Source organism: Macaca thibetana, chromosome 2, assembly GCF_024542745.1.
Source record: "Macaca thibetana thibetana isolate TM-01 chromosome 2, ASM2454274v1, whole genome shotgun sequence".
Classification (NCBI taxonomy): Eukaryota; Metazoa; Chordata; class Mammalia; order Primates; family Cercopithecidae; genus Macaca; species Macaca thibetana.
The window spans coordinates 91,537,292-91,559,483 of NC_065579.1; the positions used below are offsets into that span (position 1 = coordinate 91,537,292).

At 45.6% G+C, this 22,192-nt stretch overlaps 1 protein-coding gene across 2 annotated transcripts in view; it reads left to right on the forward strand.

Annotated features, from left to right (window-relative positions):
* The window catches only part of ITGA9 (integrin subunit alpha 9), a 388,944-nt gene that overhangs the window by 45,119 nt on the left and 321,633 nt on the right, over positions 1-22,192 (forward strand). The window contains exons 5-8 of one of the 2 annotated variants that reach the window (XM_050780278.1): positions 3,042-3,109; positions 11,774-11,903; positions 14,608-14,693; positions 17,156-17,224. In XM_050780278.1, the coding sequence (XP_050636235.1) occupies positions 3,042-3,109; positions 11,774-11,903; positions 14,608-14,693; positions 17,156-17,224 (353 nt within the window). The remainder of the gene's footprint in view (positions 1-3,041; positions 3,110-11,773; positions 11,904-14,607; positions 14,694-17,155; positions 17,225-22,192) is intronic. The other variant, XM_050780279.1, reaches the window with a different exon arrangement.

The window sequence follows — 22,192 nt, forward strand, 5'->3', positions numbered from 1 at the left end:
GGCCCCACAGCCTTTGTGTTTGTGCAGGAAAAGTTCTTCCTGGGAACACAGAAGACTGGAGGTCACCCCCACCCCCTCCCAGGTCCCTCCACCCTGCACTTCCTGCACTTGTCAATGGAGGGAGGGTGTGTGACCCGGGCTTGTTGGGGGTGTTGTTTGGGGGGCAGCCGCTTGCCTCTCTCTGCACCTACCTCCCTTCCCATAGCTTTGTGATATAGGCTGTCCTGCCATCTCAAGTCTAGACAAGCAAAATCAAGTTGTATTTTTAAGTTTTTTAGATATGAGTATGGCAGAATAACCCTATGTACATCCTTTTTGGGGGAAGAAAGGTCCGTACATGAACATTTAGAACATAGATTAGGGAGAAACCTAAACCTGCCCTCATGACATATATATGAAGGAATCAGGTTAAAATAATAGTGGTGCCCTTAACTCACAGAAGTAGCATTCAAAGGAGTAAAAACAATGGAAAGCATGCCTGTGGCCAGGCTGTGGAAGGCGTGGAATGTGAAACTGTCCAATCCAATAACACGCACTAACTTTCCGAGACTAGACTTGCCAGGCCCTACAACTACCCCCAAAGTGTGTGTGGCAGGGATTGGGTAGGTGGTAGAAGGATTAGAACTGAATCCTACTCTACCTTGAAGGGATTAATGACAGAGTCACAGAAGTTTCTGGGACGCTGAGACACGGCCTACCCTCTGATCTGGACTTGGTTATAGGAGACAGTCAGGGGGCCCCATTGTTTGATTCCTTACCCTAGAGCATCCTGAGAAGGCAGGTTAGACTTGGGGTTTCAGAAATGTGAATGTCAGTGATGGTACCCACTTCCATGTGTGTCCCAGGCCCTCAGACCTCTGGTGGGGCAGTCCCAGCTTGGGGAGGCGGAGGCTGGCCTGAAAACAGTGCTTCATGCTGCCTGAAACAGGGGTGCCTTTAAGGGCTTCCCCTTGCTGGCCTTTAGCCTGGGCCAGAAGTGGGGTACTCTTAGCTTCCAGTGAGGCTGTTGCCACCTCAGAAACCCCAGGTCGTGCTCTGAACATAGACCACATCAAGTACAGTTTGGGGAGGAGGTTGAGAAAGGCACCGAAGTTCTCAAATCTCCCGTGTTTTGGAGGCCTTGTCATAAAGAGACCTTGAGACTGCTTTAAAAGATGAAAGAGTCCCACACAATTCCTATTCATGTCAGAAATTTATGAGTCTGAACTGGTGGTGTATCTTGCACTATAGTTTCATTCAGCTCATGGGGTCTGAATTTCCTTTGTATGTTTCATTTTTTCAAGAGTTACAATTGGGTGTTTAGTCTCTAGAGTCAGTGGGATGGATATGCTTTTAGCCAGACTTTTCATGTTTATTATGTAACTGTTTGTTTAGGTTGAGACATTTTGATCCTTTTTGCCATTGTGCTATTTGATGCAGGATTTATTATTAATTTGTATTATTTCTTGCTATTATGCAATTTGATGCAGGATTTGTTCATTGCTTTGCACTAGTCTCACTCCCAGCCCTGGTGCAAGATTCTGCAGGGAACAAACAAGGTCCTTTTGTTACTGGGCTGCTTTCTGGCAGGTCTAGCAGTTGTCCTTATAATAACAGGACAAGGCAGGAGAACTGATTTTGCCCTGCGTGGAAGAGGAGTAACTCAATTGACATTCTTTGTCATTTAGCAGTCGGTTAATGGCCACTTACTGGAAAATGTTACTAGGCTCTGTGGTGAGTGTTGTTAGAAACTGAATTACTCTGTATATTTCCCCAGGGCCCTTTTTCCCCTTGCCTGGAGTAGACGCTCAGAACTGCAGGAAGTGGCACTGTGTTGCAATCATAGTTTCATTGTTCCTTTGTATTTTGCTTTTCAAAAATAATGATATTGCTTTTAATGGTACCAGAGACTTGCCAGGAGCCCAGGGGGTGGTACAGGGTCACTGGGTTATTTGTTGGGTAGCCCTGGCCTGAGGGTGCCCAGGGGTGGCCTGTGGAAGGTCTCCAGCAATGTCAGCCTCACATGTGATTAATTTGAGTCACTCTGAACATCTCTCCACCTCCTTGACTTTACCCATGAAATGATTTCCAACATCCAGTCACTTTCCTGGGTATTTTTAGTCACTCACTTTGCAGAACCTTTGATGGGCTCCAGAGGTGAAGGAATGGGTTTCTAAGTCCACGCTGAGGTAGAATCCTGGCATTGCCATTTACTAGAGCTGCGTGACCTTAGACAATTCACTTAGCCTCTCTGAGCCTCAATATTCTTACCTGTTAACCAATGGGGATATGGGTTCCTAGGGATGAGGGACCAGTGAAATGATATGCCTGGAGACAGCTAACACAATGCCTGGAACATGCTAAGCACTTGTCAAAAGTTTCCTCCCCCTCTTCCTTGCCAACTTAAAATTAAAACTGCAGCGGCGGCATACCCCCATTTGTTGGGTAGCAGTGTTGTGAGCTGAGGGGATGGAGGAGGAGAAGAGCTTATCTATTAGTTTTCTTTCCACCTGGAGAGATCTTCCCCCTTTCCTTCCACACAGCAATAGTGCAGCTGAATGCCAGAGGAGTCCCTTCTTGCAGTCCTCTGCCGACAGCTTGTTTCTTTTTGGATGGTAGGAGGCATCCAAAGCCTCTTTTAGGGAGGGCTGGTCTTCATCCAGGAGACTCCACACTGGGATGGCCACATCATTCCATTTCTGGGTCATGTTTTCAGCTCCTTGGGCCTGCGAGGGATCTCTGTCCCTTCTGAAGTAAATGAAATAATTGTTACCAGCCTCCCACTTAATGACTGTGGCTACTGCTCCTCTTTCTTGCACACGAGGGGAGGAAGTCTGCTGGGGTGCTGGGCAGCCTCCCTACCCGATGGCACCACAGCCTGGATTTTTGAGGTCTGGTGGATTCCTGAGACTTTCCTTCCTCACCCCAGTCTGGACGGCATCCCTGGGCCCAGCCTGCTGCGGTACTCGCGGGAAGTGGCTGGTTGGCTCTGCTGGCTCCACGCACAGCTGGCACACACTGACATGGCTGTGGTTTGCTTCTCTCTCCTTCCTTCCCCCTAGAGTATAAGAAGAAGTACGGAGAGGAACACGGCTCCTGCCAGGCTGGGATAGCGGGCTTCTTCACCGAGGTGGGTGTCTGCTGTCTGGGCATTTCTGTTCTCTTGTGGGTGTTCATTTCCCTGCTTATGTGATTTTGGCAGCTCTTAGAGGTGGGACTTCTGGAGTCCCAGATACGTGAGCCTCGAGGGCGCAGATTCTGGTCCTCACACCGGAGGAGGCTATTTCAACCTGCCAGGAGGGCACCAGCTGGCCAGAGACCACTGGGCAGAGGAGGTGGGCTGGCTCATCTGGAGGCTACCCCCATTCGATGATTTCTGTAGGAGTCCGCTTGACTCTGAGACCTGGGGAAGGAGTCGATTCAGGGATGTGTGAGTGAGATGACATTCAGTCAGGTTGTGCCCCATCGTTGGTGGCTGTGCAGATACATGAAGCGTGTAAGCATCCTCTCCTAGTGGCCCTCTCTCCTTAGTGAAGAGACTTGTTTGTTTTTTTGAGACAGAGTCTTGCTCTGTCGCTCAGGCTGGAGTGCACTGGCATGATCTCGGCTCACTGCAACCTCCGCCTCCTGGGTTCAAGCAATTCTCCTGCCTTAGCCTTCCGGTTACAGGTGCCCACCACCACACCCGGCTAATTTTTGTATTTTTAGTAGAGATGGGGTTTCGCCATGTTGGCCAGGCTGGTCTCGAACTCCTGACCTCAGGAGATCTGCCCGCCTTGGCCTCCCAAAGTGCTGGGATTACAGGCTGAGCCACCACACCTGGCCTGAGAGACTTGGTTTTACACACAACTCTAACCATTCCCTTTCCCAGATTCTGAAGGACAGGACACCTGCATGCTTATGTGCCCTTGCGGTAGTATCATGACTTTTGGCTGGTAGTACATTTTTAGGGACTGTTTTCTTGTGTCATTCTTATTTACTGTAAGTTTGCCCTTCCTATCAATTCCTCCTCTCTCAAACACTTTCATGACTGCCTGCTGGCACTGTCCATCCATGTGATTGCTCAGGCCAAAACAAGAGTCCTTTTTACTTCTAATTCATCTGCAATCCTGTTGTTTTAGCCTCCAAAACACATCCCAAATATGACAGCTTTTATTACCAATACAGTCGCCTCCATTATCACCATCATGCTTCTAGAAAGGCCACCACCAGCACCTGGAGGTACACTGGCCCTGATTGGTCTTCTTATGTCTATTATGCTTTTTTAAAAATTGTGGTAAAATACACATATTATAAAAGTCACCACTTTAAAGTGTAGTTCAGTGGCATTAGTGCATTCAGTGTTGTGCACCTGTCACCACGGGCTAGGTTAGAACACCTTTATCACCCAGTCTGCATCCATTCTGACCTGTGCAGTGTGCTTTCTGCATACCAGCCCCAAGGGCCTTCAAATGAAACCCATCCTTCTGACTCCGAGGCTTCCCAGTCACTGGAGGATTAGAATCTAAAGCTCCTCATCCTGGCCCCTGGACTTGGCTCCCTGAGGCCACCTCTCTCTTTCCCTCACTCCAGGACAACAGAGAGCTGGGGGAGGGCATGGGACATGGGGGATGGAGGGAGGATGAAGGGTGCTCTCTGGCTTCCAAAATGAGGGCGCCTCCTGAGTCACGAGCAAGACTGTCCACCTGCATTTCAGAAACTGCTGTTTAAATCCAAAGAGAAGATAGACAGTTGGCAAATTCATAGTGTCTGATCCAGAAAGCAAGCAAGAAAAGGCAGAAAGTCAGAAGTTTTATTATTTTCACTCTCAAACCAATAAATAGGAGATGCTACCCTCCAATCCCCATTCCACACCCTCAGTGATTCTTACTTCACTGGAGAATCATTTTTATGACAGTCGACAGAGTTCTATGCCTTGGGAATGGCGCCATTCCTAGCCATTGAGGCCAAATTTAAAGATTCTTCTCTCACCTCACTCTCCTACTTCTAAGCTACCTTGCAAGTCCCACTACCTCCTATGCCTTCAAAACCTCTAACAATGACATCCATTGCTCTCCACATCCTCTGCCACCCCACAAATCTAAGCCACAGTTGTCTTGCTCCCAGCCCACTGCGGAACCCTTCTACCGTCCTGCCTACACCCTTGCCTCTGGACAGACTGATCCCCATATGGCAGCCAGAACCACCTTTTACAAACAAGAAAAACATCATGGTGCACCCTTGCTCAGAACTTTCTGGTGTCTTCTCATCCTGCTTAGAATGAAAAGCACATGCCTTCCCTTGGCCTCCCAGCCTTCCTGCCTTTCCAGGCTCATCTCCTGCCTCACCCACTACATGGTATTTTCAGCTGCTGCCAGGACACGCCGGACTCCCACTGGTGGCATTGCACTGGAGATCCGTTCACGTGGCTCTGTACACAAGTGTTTCTTTAGAAGAGACACTAATGGAGGAACTGCTGGGTCAAAAGGCGCTCAGATTTGAATTTGATACATGTTGGCACATTGCACTTCAGACATGTTTACCAGTTGACACTCCCCTGCATTGCGTCTGTCTCTATCTTCTCTCCCTCAGACTTTTAATTTTTGTTATGAAAAAGCATCTTGTTTTAATGTCACTTTCCCTGATTATTAATGTCGTTTAATATCCTTTTAAAATATTGACCATTTGTACTTGTTTTCCTGGAAGTTGCCTGTTTACGTTCTTAGTACGTTATTCTGTTTTGTTGTTGTTGTTTTCCTGGTTTTTAGTAACTTGTTGCTTATTTTCAACACTAATCTCTTACCTGATATATGTGTTTTTTACCTGATATACAATTTTTTTCATCAGCCTTTTTCTTATCTTTTAAGTTTGCCTATAGTGTCTTTATCATCCTGGCAATAAACATGCACATTTGGCCAAATCTATCAGTCTTTTTTTCCCCCCAGATTCTAAACTTCTCTCTTAGAAAGGTTATTCCTTATGTGCACCACAAGTTGGCATGAGCAGCTGGGCAGGAGAGTGCCCGGGATCTGCAACAGAAGTCTGGGCTGAACAAACTCCCATATTTTATACTTATATTTTCAATATACTTATATTTTTAATAGCACTTTCATAGGCTGTTTTTAAAAAAGATTTCTATCTTTAATCTTTCTGGAATTTGTGTTATATACATTGTGTGATAGAAACTACATTATTTTTCTAAATATATAGTTGGTTATTCTGATACTGGTTTGTTAAACAACTTTTCCTCTCCCCGTTGAAATGCCATCCTGCCATGTGGCAACTTCACTCTTCTTCCATCTCAGTAAACATTTAGATCGTGTAACAAGTATGGCTGTTGTTCCTCCAACAGGCCTGTCTAGTATCGTGTGACTTGAGCCAATAGGCAGTAGGGAACCACTGTAAGTTCACAAGCAGGTGACACACTGGCAGATGGCAGTGTTGAAAGAAAGGCTATTTGGGCTGGGTTTGCCCAGAACCTTGGGAGTGGAAGGGCCTGAAGGGAGGCCTGGTAGGAGGCCATGATGTGGTCCAGCCATGAAGCAGTAGGACAGGCTAGGGGGAAGCTTAAGGAATAAAAATGATTGGGGGAGGCAGAGAATATGAAGGAGGTGTCAAGGGGCTGGGTGGCCAGGGAGCTGTGGGGTAGAGGAAGGAGGGTTTGAGCCAGGCTTCTGAAGAATCGTGGTGCCGCTGGTGGAAAGGGGTTGCCCAAGAAAGAACCCATTGGGAGATGTAAACTGCCGAGTCTGCTTTCAGATACATGGAGTGTGCGATGTTTTTAGAGGACATTTGGATTTAGGGACTGGAGTCCTGCCTGGGGTAGAAACTTAGATTTGGCTGTTGCTCGTGACTCTCTTGGGGGATGAGTGTGCTTAGTGTGGGGCATGGGGGAGACCCCTCCCTTTAGATGGGAGGAGAAGCTAGATTGATGGGAGACATCAGAACTCAACAGAGATGTTGACAGAGAGCCGAGAGAGAAAGTGTTCCCAGGAAGGAAGTGTCATTATGTTAGCCGCAGCTGCTGGCACGTCAGGCATTGGGCTGGGTGGAGGCAGGGAGTGGTAGGAGGAGCCGGCGGGGCAGGGGTGTGGAGGGGAAGTCCAGGTGGCTGTGCAAGCTCAGGGTGACCAGAAGAACAGAAGACCTGCTGAAATCCAGGCTCTGGGATTTAGAGCCTGAGGGAACCATGGGGTGTCAGCCTATGCTGGCTGTGCTCTCATGGTACAGCAAAGTGGGGACATGGTGGGTGTACAGAGTGGCCAGGGAGGGTGGGCGGTGTGAGTGGGAAGGCAGCCCCTCTGGGCGCCACTGTGCCCTCTGACCCCGGCCTGCTGTCTCCTGGCCACTTTGGACTTTGGCCTCCGCTTCGGTTCCCAGGCTTTTGGCCTCCTTAAACAGGAGGTCTTTGAACTCACTGCCTGCCTTGTTTCTGGAAGTTCAGCTGTTTGTGGCTGAGCAGGAAATGTGGTTGAAGGGGCCAGGCCAGCATGGCTCCCCTCCTCTGCCCTCTTGCTGACCTCGTCACTTGGGCTTGTCTTTTCTGTGCGCTGATGTCCCCTCACAGGGCAGACAGCTGCTTCCCAAACTGGACATGGATCTGTGTCCTTCTGGACACAATAGCTATGTTGCCCCAAAATATTTTGGCCTAAGGTGCCTGCTTGACCTACAGGTCAGTGACCCTGAGCTTAACAAAGCCCTCTGAGCTGCAGATACCACGTGAGTTTTAGCCTGTCACTGAGGATTAGAGAGAATTTCCTGGGAAGTTTATTTATTTTTGTAGATGAGGCTAACAGAGGTAGTAGATGCTGCTTAGCAGCAAGAGAGAATTTGGACCAACGGGGCTGGCGTTCGTGCCTGCTGCAGAAGCCTGGAGACACTTGAGTGGCAGTTTGTTCATCATGGACTTCTGTTGTAGATCCTGGGCACTCTCCTGCCCAGCTGCTCATGCCAACTTGCAGTACACAGAAGAAATATATGGCTTCTTCCAGGCACACCTAGATGCCCTGGTCCCTCTAGGGGTTCTGCTAATAAATGCGTCTTGGGAAAAAGCTGCATTGCTTATAGATGGGATTCCACAAATGTGATTTAGGTAGTGGTGGCCTTTGCTTGGGGAAGCTTTCATTTGTGTGTGTGACATTGACATTGGCTGTTCCTGGGTGGTGGGGACCTAAGTATTGGTCACTTTTTCCTAGCACTTGTGAACAGCACCAGAAAGGTCACAAGCATCATCCATAGTGAACAGAAAAAAACAACTATGAGGGATTTCCAGGAAGGCACTGTCCCTCCCTTCAGCCTCAGCTCTGAGGATCGCAGGCTTGGCCCTGTTTTATTTAGTATGGACTGAAGGGAGAGGGGTGTGAGCACTGGGGGTGGGATGGAGGGGAGTGGTAAAAACAAGAGCTGTTGGTTTTAAAGGTTTTTGAAGAGAGGAATGACTTTATCTTTCCCTGTTTGTAATGTTTGGGAGGGCATTCAGTGGTATGGTAGGCATACATTTTTTAACTTTTATCCTGGGTTAGTCTAAGTCATCAGAAAGCAACATATCCCTTACCCGCCCCCAATGTCCCAAAGAGCCTTTGCAAGCCTGGGCTGTTTGGCCTGTGCAAAGCCGCAGGTGGAGAAAGTTCTGCACTGTGGATACATCTGGGGCTCAGGAGGTTGCTCATTAGGTTATTCGGTGCCCTTTGTATTATATTTGGACGCTTATTACAAATTCCTTTCCAAGCTCAAGGCCAGGAAAAAGAGTCTCTCTCCTCTGATGAACTTATCGCTTGTGTTTCTTATACTCTTTCTAGAACTAGCCCGGTCTCTTATGCAGGACAGATGAGTGTAAAAAGAATGAATGGATGGATGCTCTGCTATGTTTCCCAGTGGAGAGTCCTGACTGCAGAAAGCCATCTATTTTTATAAAACAGTGAGATACCCCTGGGAACATCTGGCTTATCATCAACAGCTTCCTTCAAGGGGGGTAGGATCTCAAAACCTTAAAATGAAGTGCTCCTCAACAGTCATTTCTTGTCTATACCCTCCTGAATTATCAAAAAGCAAACCATTCTGGCGAGAATCTAGTGGCTTTTCTTCCATCTGTGTTCCTGCCCTACCCTTTGTTAAGGCTCTTCCCCAAATTAATCATAAAACATATTGTTTAAAGCATTGTCCTCTTGCCTGCAGGCTCTATCCTCCTCTCTATTTTTTTCTTTAGATACTTCTGGCTTTTGCAGACACTTGCTCCCTGAGAATTCAGTGGTGACTTTATGAATTGTTGTCAGAAATTCTAAATCTCCGTGGCAGGATCTAGCCTCCAAGGACTTGTCAGAGGCCAGCAGCTTCTGCCAGTGCATGGGGTCGTCTCTGCAGAGGGAGATCAACCTGAAAAGATCTGTTTCTGAAATATATGTGGGTGTCCGACGGGCAGGGTGCGGGGGAACTCTGAAGGCTCAGGGGAAGGTCAGGTGGGTTTCAGCAGTGAGAGACTTGACCTGCACAGCATCTGTTCTCCCCATGAGCCTTCATGACCTACTAGTATCTTTGGAGTTTTGTCTGTAGCTGAAGGGTTTCCTCTAGACATTTTGTTGATTTTAACCTGTTTTCATCGATTTTTTTTCTGAAATACTTTGCATATTACCATGCTGTCTTGCCCCAAGAATGATTTACAAAGGGACTTTATTTATCTTTATATCTAGTGTGAACTCTGAGACATAATAGTAGGTGCTCAATAAATATTATTGAGTGAAAAATTACTGATTTCATTGGAAAAATAATTCTGATTATTTCTTAGAGCAGTGTCGAAACTTTAGAAAATGTAGGTAATCCAAAAGTAGGGATTCCTTGTTGGAGGAAGGAAGGACTGAAAGCCAGGGACCTCTGATGGATACAAGCACAGCCTGCCTTCTAGCTCCAGCACAGCCTCTGCACAATGGGAGCTTCGTCTTAATGCTTGTCAAATGTCATCTCATGAGCACGTTTTGTGTTTTTATGTGATGACTTCCTTGTTAGTGTTTAATCACTGTTCTGGAATTTAAAAAAAAATGAAGATTATTAAAAATATTAATACATACAACAAAATACACTATTTTAAATGCAGAGTTCGATGAGTTTTGACAAATGTGTATACCATGTTGTCTCTGCCTAAATGAAGATGAGAACATTTCCATCACTTCGGAAAGTTCCTCATGCCCCTTTGCAGACAGTGCTCCTCCTCTTTACTCTGGGCACCCACCGATCTGACTTCCATCACTGTGGATTGGTTTTGCTGATTCTAGAACTTCCTATGAATTGAGTCATTTTTTTCTCATCAACATTTGGTCTAGGATTCACCCATATTTCAACTGAGTTTTGAATACTGCGAAAGGGTTACACAGGCAGAGGAAGTATGAGGGCATTGCACAGATGTAGATAGAAAGAGCAGAGGGAGCTCCGAAGACCAGAATTAGTTTAGAGTGTCCTAGGCATGCAGTCTGAAGAGGCAGTGGCAGGAGAGGACCCTAACGTGGTTGAAAGAGTGGACAGTGTTGAATTTTGTCTGAGTCCTGCACTCTTGGAAAACAGTCTGGTCTAGAATTTGGAAAAATACAAAGGAAATAAACTTTGGGAATGAGAGTGCAGGGGATGCATTGATTGGTTCCCATTATCTTATCACCCAGGGGAAAACCCCAGCAGATACCTGTGCTGACTTCCTTGGGTAACCAAATCATTTCTGGGAACTTAGGGTTATCATCAGCATTGGTGATGGTTCTGCAGCACGAACATGCTCTCAGGCCTGTTGACCATTTCCGCCGATCTAAATGCTGAAGACAGCTGTATGTTGAACCTCTTATGTTCTTGAGCCTGGGTTTTTTTTTTTTTTTTTTTTTTTTTTTTTTTCTGACAGAGTCTTGCTCTGTCGCCCAGGGTGGAGTGCAGTGGCATAGTCTTGGCTCACTGAGACCTCCACGTCCCGGGTTCAAGCAATTTTCCTGCCTCAGCCTCCTGAGTAGCTGGGATTACAGGCATGTGCCACTATGCCCGGCTACTTTTTGTATTTTTAGTAGAGATGGGGTTTCACCATGTTGGCCAGACTGGTTTCAAACTCCTGACCTCAAGTGATCTGCCCGCCTTGGCCTCCCAAAGTGTTGGGATTATAGGCATGAGCCACTGCACCCGGCCTTGAGTCCATTTTTAACAGTGATACTGTCTTTTGCTGCCTGCGGTCTTCTCTTCCAGTTTGTGTCCTTCCTTAGTTGACCTCTCTGGTCTCTTGGTTTTGTTCTTCCAAGTTTACAGTAGACCATAATGATCAGAAAACCATGTTCTAGAATGTCCCTGAGAGGGTCTTGAGTGTGGTTTGGAGGGGATTCCCTGGAGTACTAGTGCACAGTTTCCTCTTGCCACGCATCAGGGCGGGGGAGTTGTTGGATGGTGAGCCTGAAGTCCAGGCAGGGTGCGGTATTGCTTGCTGCTTTTCATGAGTGGTGCTCCCTGGAATCTGTGGTTGAGGTCAATGTCAGCTGTTTGTCATTTCTTTGTTAGAGCCTGATGTAAAGTTGAGGAAATGTGTGTGGTCTCATTGTGGATAGAATAGGGGCCTGGCGTGTCGTGAATCTGTCACCTTACTCAGTCTCTTCACATCTTTAGTTCTGATAATCCCGTCTGTATAATAGATTCCATAATGCTGGCGAATCTGGTGAAATGTGTTTTTATTGCTTAGCGGGGGGAAAAAAAAGTTCTTGGTGTGAGGAATTTCTCCTTTGTTGTGACTGTGGTTCTCATTGCACTCCCCTCCTTTCCCCTCCTCACTTCCTTCTCTGCTTACCGTTGGATTTCTTTTTGGTAGGAGCTGGTGGTGATGGGTGCCCCAGGGTCATTTTACTGGGCTGGAACCGTCAAAGTGCTAAACCTTACTGACAACATGTACTTAAAACTGAACGATGAAGTGATCATGAACAGGCGGTACACCTACCTGGGTGAGTACTCGGGGAGAGAACAGGTAAGAAAGGGTAATGGGAGTGATTCCCGCCAGATTCACAAATTATTGCTTTATTATTGGAAAGAGGAGTTAGTTGGCTTTGACGCCTGTTGTTCTAATGACTTACATCTTTAGCCAGGGCATCTTCACATCTAGCTCCACACGCAGAAGGTAGAGAGGAAAACCAAGGAGGGAACTGAATTAAAACTGTATGCTTTAATTAAAGAGCTGACAGTTGAACCTCCAGGGAAATAAACATTTTATTTTCACATTTTATCAATTGTCAAAGTTCAGATGGTCAGGTACAAATGAGTGTGACGGAGTCTTAATTTTCCATGGGCGTCCCTTTGGAAGGAGTCCTTGCATTCTGATCACAAAACTGGTTGCAAATAGAAAGATAAGAACTAGAAATTATCATGACAGATGGCAACCTAATGCTGAAGGTTAATTAAAGGCTCAGAAAAATATCTCTTATTTTCTTAAGTCTTTCAATCTTCGGGAAAGAAGATAGACACAATTTAATTTAGCTATCAGGCAGAATGACACTGGGGCAAGGTCCATGCCAATTTAAGAAGAGACATAGGCTGTCTTTGCTTGTGTAGATGACAATTACAAGACTCTTTTCTTTAATTCATGCCCTAAATGCTATAATTCTGGATTGAAAATGAAGCTAAATTTAGGAGGGCCTAATGATGACACACAATGCTCTTTCACACTCATGACACGTAACTTACAGGGAAAGGGCCTGATTCCCTTTTTGCATAGCATCACTGGGAACTTCTTGTTAAATGGGATTAGGGAGTTGTTGACTTGCCTTTTCCCTTCTAACTACAAGTTTTTTGCTGGGTAGTATAGACCCAACAATCCTTCTACTCTGGGGTGTTTGCTCCTGTAGGCACTCAGCTACCTAATACTGTTGTTTATTAAGCATTTACCCTATGCCAGGCTCTGCATATTGTTTCTTTTAATTTCTGAAACAACCTTATGAAGTAGGTATAATTATCTACATTTTATAGATAAAGAAACTGAGGAGCAAAGAAGTTATACATCTTACCAAGGTCACATGGCTCCTAAGTAGCAAAATTGGGGTATGAACCTGTGGTTTCTGAGTGCAGAGTCTAAATGCTGAGCTTCCTTCCCTGTGGGTGCATCTGAGAGAGCACCTAGCACTGGTACTGTACCTCTCACTGGGCTGGGAGCACAAAATGTGAGATTGTCTCACGTTTCCCAGACTTGGTATAGTATAGTGCCTTGTGTATGGTAGGAACTCAACACATATTTATTGAATCAGGGAATGAAGAGAGGGCAGAAGAAAGTCCAGTTTGGATGATGGGTTTGGGGTCTAGCACAGCTCCTTTGAAGCTTAGGGCCTGTGGTTTCTCCTTGTATACACATTAGAGGCTCTTATCAGCTGCAGGGATTATCAAGGATCAGTTCAGGCTTTGATCTCACTCAGAATACTCTTAGGTACTATCAATCTCCAGTCTGAGAGAAATCAGGCACGTAGTGAGGAAGAATTGATCATGATATGATGTCATCGCAAAACTCAAACAACTACAATCACATTAGGGGTAGAGGGTGATGACAAGTTTGGGGATTATATGGCAGCCTGTACAGGATTTATGCTGGCCAGAGGAGAGCTTTCAGCCTGCTAGCCAGGCTCTCAGAAAGCAGGAGACATTGAGGCTAAGCTTAGGCAATCTTTTCCTTTGTTTCTAGGTTCCTTTTGCATCCATATTTTTTCACTGACCACCCTCCCACCTATCCACCCATGCATCTACCCAACCATGCATCTACTCACCCACCCATTGACAGCTTCTTTTGCCTTCTTGTAGAAGGGAGTGTGGTTAACAGCAAGGGCTTTGCAGACACAGATTGGACTTGAGTCTTGCTGTGTGATCTTTGGCATGTTGTTTAACAGGTTTTTCTAATTCTGTATGTGTAAAATGGAAGAAGCAGTCATGCCTTCTTCATAAAGTTGTTAGACTGAAAGAGATACCTAAAGACATGCATAAAAATGTTGGTAGCAACTTTGTTCATAATAACCCAAACCTGGAAACAACCTAAATGCCCAGCAACAGAATAAACATATGACATATTTATATAACGGGATATTACTCAACAATAAAAAGAAACAAACCACTACTGTACTCAACGATGTGGATGAATGTCACAGATGTTATGTTGTGTGAAGTTCAAGAAAAGGCAAACCTAATATATGGTGATAGAAGTCAGAATAGTGGCTACCTGTGTGGGGCGTACTGACTGGGAAGGGGCATGAGGGAACCCTCTGGGGTTATGGTTCTGTGGTTATAGTCACTTCCTTGATCTGGGTGGTGGTTGCATGGCTACGTTCATGTGTGCATTCATTGAGTTTTACACGTCAGATATGTGACCTTACTGTATGAAAACTATGCCTTGAAAGGAAGAAAACAGATATATAGTATTTAATACAGTACTTGTCCCAAAGAAGACACTCAGAAAGCCCTCTTTCCTGCCCTGATGTCCTTGTGAACATGACTTTTTGTGAGATGAGAGCCATTTCAGCGTGAGAAGGCTGACAGCTGCCATTTTTTTCCTGGTAGTTTATGTTCCAAGAGTAGGGGGCATGCTTGAGAAACATTTTCCTCTGATGGATTTTTTTTTTTTTTCCCTTCCCTTCTTTTTCAACCCTGTGCTTGGTTTCCGCCCATCCTGTTCAGGCTACGCAGTGACCGCTGGCCACTTCTCTCACGCGTCCACCACTGATGTGGTAGGAGGTGCCCCACAGGACAAAGGCATCGGCAAGGTGAGGAGAAATGTCTGTGGAATAGCTGGGGTCAGACAGAAGAGGGGAGCATGCTGTCCCTGGTGCAGAGGTTTGTCAGCTGACATTGACCTGAACATTCTACTGGGTGGCTGGTGGGCAGGTGATGAGGAACCCCCTGACTGCCCCACTTCATTGGAAAGTTTCCCTTGAAAGCTCAATTGGAGTGTGAGTACTATTCACACTCTCCATTTCCTGCACACTCTCATCTGAGGTTTTTCACAGCTGACCGTGTGTGTGCGTGTAATTTATAAGACTGAGCTCTGGCCTTATGGTGTCCTTCAAAAGAATGGCATTTAGTGCTGTCCAACTTCAGATCCCAAACCCTTCCCAAGTTTGGCTTTGATTTAATGGAGCTAGGTCTAGTCCCAGATACCTTTGAGGCTTTACTCATGCCCCAAATTATTCTCATATTTTTTCCCCCAGTGTTTTAGAAGGAACATTGGGTTCCCAAGACTGGTTCAGCCCAAAGGCTGGACTGGAAATATGTGGGTCTGGCTTTCCCTAAACTACAGTATCTGCCAAAAGACCCACCCCCTGGATCTAGGGCTGTCTGAATTCCTTTGGGAAAAATGACCTCTGAGGGGCCTGAATTGTGAACTATACTCATTGGTTCTTTATCATGAAGATACAGGAAATCCAGATTGAGTGGGTACAGATGGATCAGGAACCTGCATTTTTAAGAAGCTCCGTAGGTTGCCTGATGGGAAAGACTGAGTGAACAGAGGACTGAACTTTGGATCTGAGCCTCTAGGGGTAGACCTGTGATAGAGTCTGGTCGTATCTCCCAGAGCTTGGAGAAGTGGGATCTGAATTCTGGATTGGCCCAGATGAGCTGAGACCGCTTGTAATTGGAGCCTTCAGCCAGGAGGTCAGGATGATCAGGGAGCTGACAAACTTTCCAGTTGACTAGGCTTGACTAAGGGTAATTTCTGTGGATCCTCCTGGGCAGAGGTTAGGAGCTGCTGCTCACTTTTCTGGAGCATGTGCCTCCCTCCTCCCTAACATTGTTGCTGTGGAGAGAGGTTCTCCGAAACTGAAACCAGATAAACCAGGGCCGAGCCGGCAGGGAGGAGGGATCAAGCAGGTGACCTTCGATCACCTGAAGAAGGAGGTGGTTCTTTCTGAGTTGCTTGAATTTCTCTAAATAGTAGAGAAAGAAGCACTGAGAGCTGTTTGCATTGATGTCGTCTTCTTGGGGAGGGGCTGCAGGCTACCGGGCATCTCTGTAGAAATGGTAAAAATGCCTACCTCTAGCTCACAGTAATGCGGGTGCCTCTATGCTAACGATAGCAGCTTTCTTTTCTCCCTAGTTGCGGAAAACACCTTCTGGTTTTGTAGTTTTCCCTTCAGATGACTGTGATGAACTTCATAGTCCCTGTCAAGTCTTAAGACGACACCCCTGCAAACCCCTCTCATTGGCTATCTGGGGGGTGCAGAGGATAAAGTTAAAAAGATGAGAATGGTACTTATAATTGATAGAGCGAGACAGCGACATAAAAATGCTTCTCTTTCAGTTAGACCACCTGAGAGGCATGGGGGAAACTGGTCGTAGTGACAAAGTTGCCGACAATTCCACATTCCCAGGGATCGGGGCTAGTGCAGACTTGATTCCCAAGGACCCCAGAATAGACCTCTGGCCTTCAGGATTTTGCTGGATATTCTAGTGTCAGGGCACAAAAGCACTCACACTAAGATGGCAGTTCCTTATCTCATGGGAAGGTTACTTACACTGGTTCTCATGAGACACTCTTCCCACGAGTTGTAATCTGAAAAAAAGAACTTCCATAGTCAAGTACATTTAGGAAGTTAAATGTCAGTGATCATCTTTGCAGTGGTGATGCATAGTTCACGTGAACATGCTAAAGGCTCTAAAAAGTTCCACAGTCAAGGAATTCACTTGATATTTAACTCCACATTTCCCAAACGAAACTCATATTTACCTAGGCAGATCACATAACTCTAATACGATGTGAAATCACTTTGGGAAACTGCTTTGTGTACAGTATTCACCTCTACCCATCCCTTTGTCTTCTGTTGTAATGCCTGTTAAAGTCCTATTGGGAATAAAGTCCAATCCATACCACCAACTAATTTAAAAAAAAGGAATAAAGGAAATATTTCAAGAAACAAAATACTAGTTTTTTCTCAGAGTTGAATTGTTTACTTGTAATTTGGAAGCTCCTTGGGTCTTATTGTGTGTGGCTTCTATAAGGAATGTGGTTCAGGAGCAGTGGAGGTGATATCTGCCTCAGGGTTGAAGGACCCTTTTATTTGCAGTGTTGGTAAAATGACAGCTGACTTCTTCATGATCATCAGCTAGCATAAGCACATCTGCTGCGCACTTGGCCCTTAAGCCTTTAAATAGGACTCCTAGGAGGATGCTGATAAATATCTTTCATCATTGATTTCATCCTAACTAGATTTTTTTTTTCATTCCATAGGTTTATATTTTCAGAGCTGACCGAAGATCAGGCACCTTAATTAAGATCTTTCAAGCATCAGGTAAAAAGGTGAGGTTCTTGGTATAAGTGACTATTTTTTATTTGAGAGATGTGATCATGTGGGAGTCAGTACTTTTTAGAAAACTGGTTTGAAGGCCCTACCTGTGCCCTATGTTTATATGGCAGTGCTATCTGCTTGTTGGTGTCTTTACCTTCTCAGCGGTACATGTAACCTGTGCATTCATGGAATTCATACTCGCTTTAGGAGACATTCTGTAGCAAGATGAGTTATATGTGGCCAAGTTACAGCACAGAGTTTTAAGAGATTATCCATAGTTCAGACTGTCATCAACTGCATGCCCTGTCTCTCTGCCTCTATCCTTTCTCAACACATCTCCACTTCCAGAGAGAGCAGATCTTTCTGAGTGTAGGTAGCAAGAAGTGCTTCTCACTGAGCCTGTCTCACCGGCCCAACATTACCACTTCCCGAATCCTCAGCCCTCAACTGTCATTGCCAAGATGACTGTTGCTACACAGAGAAAATCCAAACACAGGTTGCCTGATTCCTCTTAGAACCTTGAAGCAGAAATAGCTCAGGGTGCTGCCCTAAAGTTAGTCCTGGGTGAGATTACTCTGCCTGGGTCCTCCCCACCCTGTCCCTAATCCTCTCTCTGCTTTCTGAAAGTTTCCATTATACTGTCCTGTCATCTAAAATTAAGCCAATTAGGGAGTCCTGCTATTAATAAGCAACCGTTTTCATGAGCTTATCAGTCATGCACTCCTTGTGTGGCTTAGATCAGCAGGACTGTTTGGCTGAGCTTGACTACTCTAAGGGACACAAGTTTAGGCTGGGAGCTGTGGGGGTAATTTGGAGGCTGGTCTTGGTAGAGGTCTTAGTGGGATCTGGGAAGAGGCATAGGATGTCTGAGACGTGGGAGGAGGCCATGTGCCTCCTCGATTCTGTTCCTGCTGAGTTAGAACTGCTGTATGCCAGCCTGGGATCCTTCCATGTTGTTCTGATGGTGAATCATATTCCGAGTCCCAAAAATCCCATTCAAGTAGACCTTTTTGCAATTTTAACAATCCAAATAGGTATGCTTAGTATATAATTGTCATTATCTTTTGAATGAAAAATGCATCACCAAACTTGATTTTGCATTTTTCCTCAGAATGGCTCTGCCTTCCCCTGAGAACTCTGCTGGCTTGTGTTATTTTAACATTTCCAAAACCCCAAAGCAACAGCACTGGAAAATGACTGTGAGCCATTCTGCAAAAAGGTTTTCCAAGCACCCCTAAAGTTAGAAAACAAATAACTCCGTGCTATTTGTGATTTACAGAAGAGAGTCCTAAAGAGCAAGTAGGGTGTGCGTGGAACTGAGGCTAACATTTTAGATCTTCTGCAGAAGATAAGAAATGGGTGAATGTATCTAGCATGGAAACAATCTCCCTCTTCCCTTCAAATGTACCTGGGTTTGAAAGCCTAAAGGTAAAGGATTCCATTTTTTTTTTTTTTTTTTTTTTTTGAGACCGAGTCTCACTATGGCGTGATCTTGGTTCACTGTAACCTCTGCCTCCCGGACTCAAGCCATTCTCCTACCTCAGCCTCCCAAGTAGCTCGGACCACAGACATGTGCCACCATGCCCAGCAAATTTTTTTTTTTTTTTGTAGGGATGAGGTTTCACCATGTTGCCCAGGCTGGTCTCAGACTCTTGGGCTCAAGGGATCCACCCACCTTGGCCTCCCAGAGTGCTGGGATTATAGGCATGAGCTGCCGCACCTGGCCAAGGATTATTTAAAATGAACTGTGGAACTTAAACGTGCCCATCACCCTATTTTCTGAGTATCTTTATGTTCAACTGTAGCTGTGCCCCCCAAACTGCTCTTCCTTCCCTGCCCACTCCTTGTTGTCTGTGCCCTGGGGAGGCCCAGTTAATGCCTATTGCCCTCAAGTAATTAACAGTCTGTAATTGTGCCCTCTCTCCTCCTTGAAAACCTCTTGGTTTGGATGACAACCTATGCTCAAGTTGATCAGATTTTGGGGGGTAGATCTGAGAGTGGATGGTGCAAGGAGGATGAGATTAACCTCTGGGAACCCACTTGTCCAAACTTCCTGAAGACTTCTGCCATTGAGTTCCAGGACAGGTTCAAGCTTGAATGTCTGCTTGGGTGTCCTTATCATACCAAGATACATCAGGTTTCCTGAGAAGGGACAGAAGGGCCCAGGTATTCAACTTCCTGGCTTCGCAGCTGTTTGACTTTTTCTTTCTTTAGGGCTCTTTGGCCCTAACCTTTGCACCATTCCACAGGCACCCCTTCTTTCTGCCACTCACTCACAGCCCTCTTGCCTTCACTTCCTTCTACTAGTGTCTCCAAGTAGCTTTATCCTGTCATCATCGTTCTGCTTTTGAAATAGGCCATGACCTTTCTTTATACAACATATTCTGCTTCTTGCCAGAAGAAATGAGACATTCATGTCTGTCTGACTTCTCTATTACCTCCTACAAAAGGGCATGACCCCAGGCTTTCAAAGGATGCCTTTAGCTTTATCCCTATGTTCAGAGCCACATAGACAGGAGAGTTCTAACTCAGCAAACCACCGGTTCACTTCTGCTTCCGTTTGGCTAGAATTTGGTCAGATAGTTCTGCATCCTGGCTTCCCATAAGAAAAAATAAAGAAAAAAAACCCACCAAAACAAAAAAAGCTGATTTTTGTCTTTATTGGTTGACTTTCTCCAAATAGTACATATAAGAAATCACCAACATGTATGCAGTTCAGATGTTAATACAGACACACATCTCCATATTTCCAGGCTGATGGGGACTCTTGATCATTGGACGCTAACGCCAAATCATGTCATTGCCATATTGAAGTTTTATTGAATTGACGGAGTATGTGAAGCATTTGTATTTCAAAACTTAGGTAGGAAACTTCACATACAGAGATTTCTAATTTAACATTGATGAAGATGCCAAATTAAATAGCCCTTTGGAATGAAACAAACAGTTCCCCTGGGGCTCAGCCAGTGAGTGCAGCCAGCAGCTTGGCTCTTTGGGTCTTTGCCTGTGTCTTACTGATTTCTTTTACCAAAGCGCAGATGGGGAGATTGGCAAGGCCACTGAAATAGTGACTGGTAACTCGATTTCTTGCCTCCTCACCCTCTGTGATTTCAACCCTTTCCTGTTCCTTTCTCCTTTGAGATTGGGTAGTCGGAGGGGAGGGAGATGGCCTTGGCATATCACTGGGGAAGGATTTCTGAGCGGCCACTACAAAGCCCTCCTGTGATCCTGTTAGCTGCAGGAAATAGATTGGAGTGTCCTTTACCTCTTTCCCTCAAACTCCCTGGGTCAGCTGCCAACAAACTCCAGCAGTAAAAGAAAATACTTGTTCATGTCCATCAAGCCAGGGGCCTGTTATTAGAAAACATTTATTTTAAAAGAATAATGCTTTTTCTTTTCTTTCTTTCTTTTTTTTTTTTGAGACAGAGTCTTTGCTCTGTCACCCAGGCTGGAGTACAGTGGCGTGATCTTGGCTCACTGCAACCTCCGCCTCCCAGGTTCAAGTGATTCTCCTGCCTCAGCCTCCCTTGTAGCTGGGATTACAGGTGCCTGCCACCATGCCCAGCTAATTTTTGTATTTTTAGTAGAGACGGGGTTTCACTATGTTGGCTGGGCTGGTCTCGAACTCCTGACCTTGTGATCCACGTGCCTCCCAAAGTGCTGGGAGTACAGGGGTGAGTCACCATGCCCGGCCTCCTTCTTCTTTTTTTTTTTTTTTTCTTTTTTTTTTTTTAAGTAGAGGTTGCAAACTGACAGCCTTTGGAAACAATACAGCCTACATATATTTTGTTTGGCTTGCACAGCATTTGTTTATTGTTTTTACGCATGAAGAAGTTGTGAGCATTTAAAACACTGGCACTTTAAATAAAGTTTTAGGCCGGGCGCGGTTGCTCAAGCCTGTAATCCCAGCACTTTGGGAGGCCGAGACAGGCGGATCACAAGGTTAGGAGATCAAGACCATCCTGGCTAACACGGGGAAACCCCGTCTCTACTAAAAAAAATACAAAAAAACTAGCCAGGTAAGGTGGCGGGCGCCTGTAGTCCCAGCTACTCGGGAGGCTGAGGCAGGAGAATGGCGTAAACCCGGGAGGCGGAGGTTGCAGTGAGCTGAGATCCGGCCATTGCACTCCAGCCTGGGCAACAGAGTGAGACTCCGTCTCAAAAAAATAAATTAAAAATAAATAAATAAAATAAAATAAATAAAGTTTTTAATTTTTGACTTCTTTTGGAAAATGCAAAGGTTACTCCTCTCTGGGTCAGCCTTCCTCTTGGTGGCAGTTAGCTGCACCTGGGTAGAAGCTGCTGCTTTAGCCAGGCTTGTGGGCTTCAGTTTGCCACAGTCTCCACCAGTCCCTATTGTTATGTAGACATGGAAGACAAGTGTCACTTGCCACATTAATTTTTTTTCCTATGCCTGCCACCTGCCTGGATCCTGTTGGTATATGTGTTTGAGACTCCTAATTAAGCTATAATTAAAAGTCAATATTGTCTTGCTCTGTTCTCTCATCAGTCAAACAGTCTTAAAAGTTGTACCTTTTTCTGTCACTTCAGCTCATGCCTTCCTAACCAACCTTTAGCTATGCATAGGACCGGGAGAAAATAACCTATTTCCCCATGTAACATTTATTTTCATGCCTTTCTTGTGTTGTGAGATTTCATATTCCTACTTGCTTGGCCTTGTCAAATGTTCGATATAAGGGGCATTTTTATTATGGTTGTAACTTAACTTTGAATCCTCGGCTTGCATTTTTAAAAACAGCACCTCATTCTCTGGGCGTCAATCTATTTATCTTCCCCTTGATAGGACTCCAGGAATGGGGGACTTTGGGTCACACTGACTGGGGCCCTGCCTTGCTGCTGGAAGTTGGGTATTCCACTCTTTGCTAGGCATTCTGGCTTAGGGGGCAGCATAGCCATCCAGCCTCTGAGGGATGTTTCTAAAGCCAATGGGGTGGAGGAAAGCAAGGGCATCCTTGTGT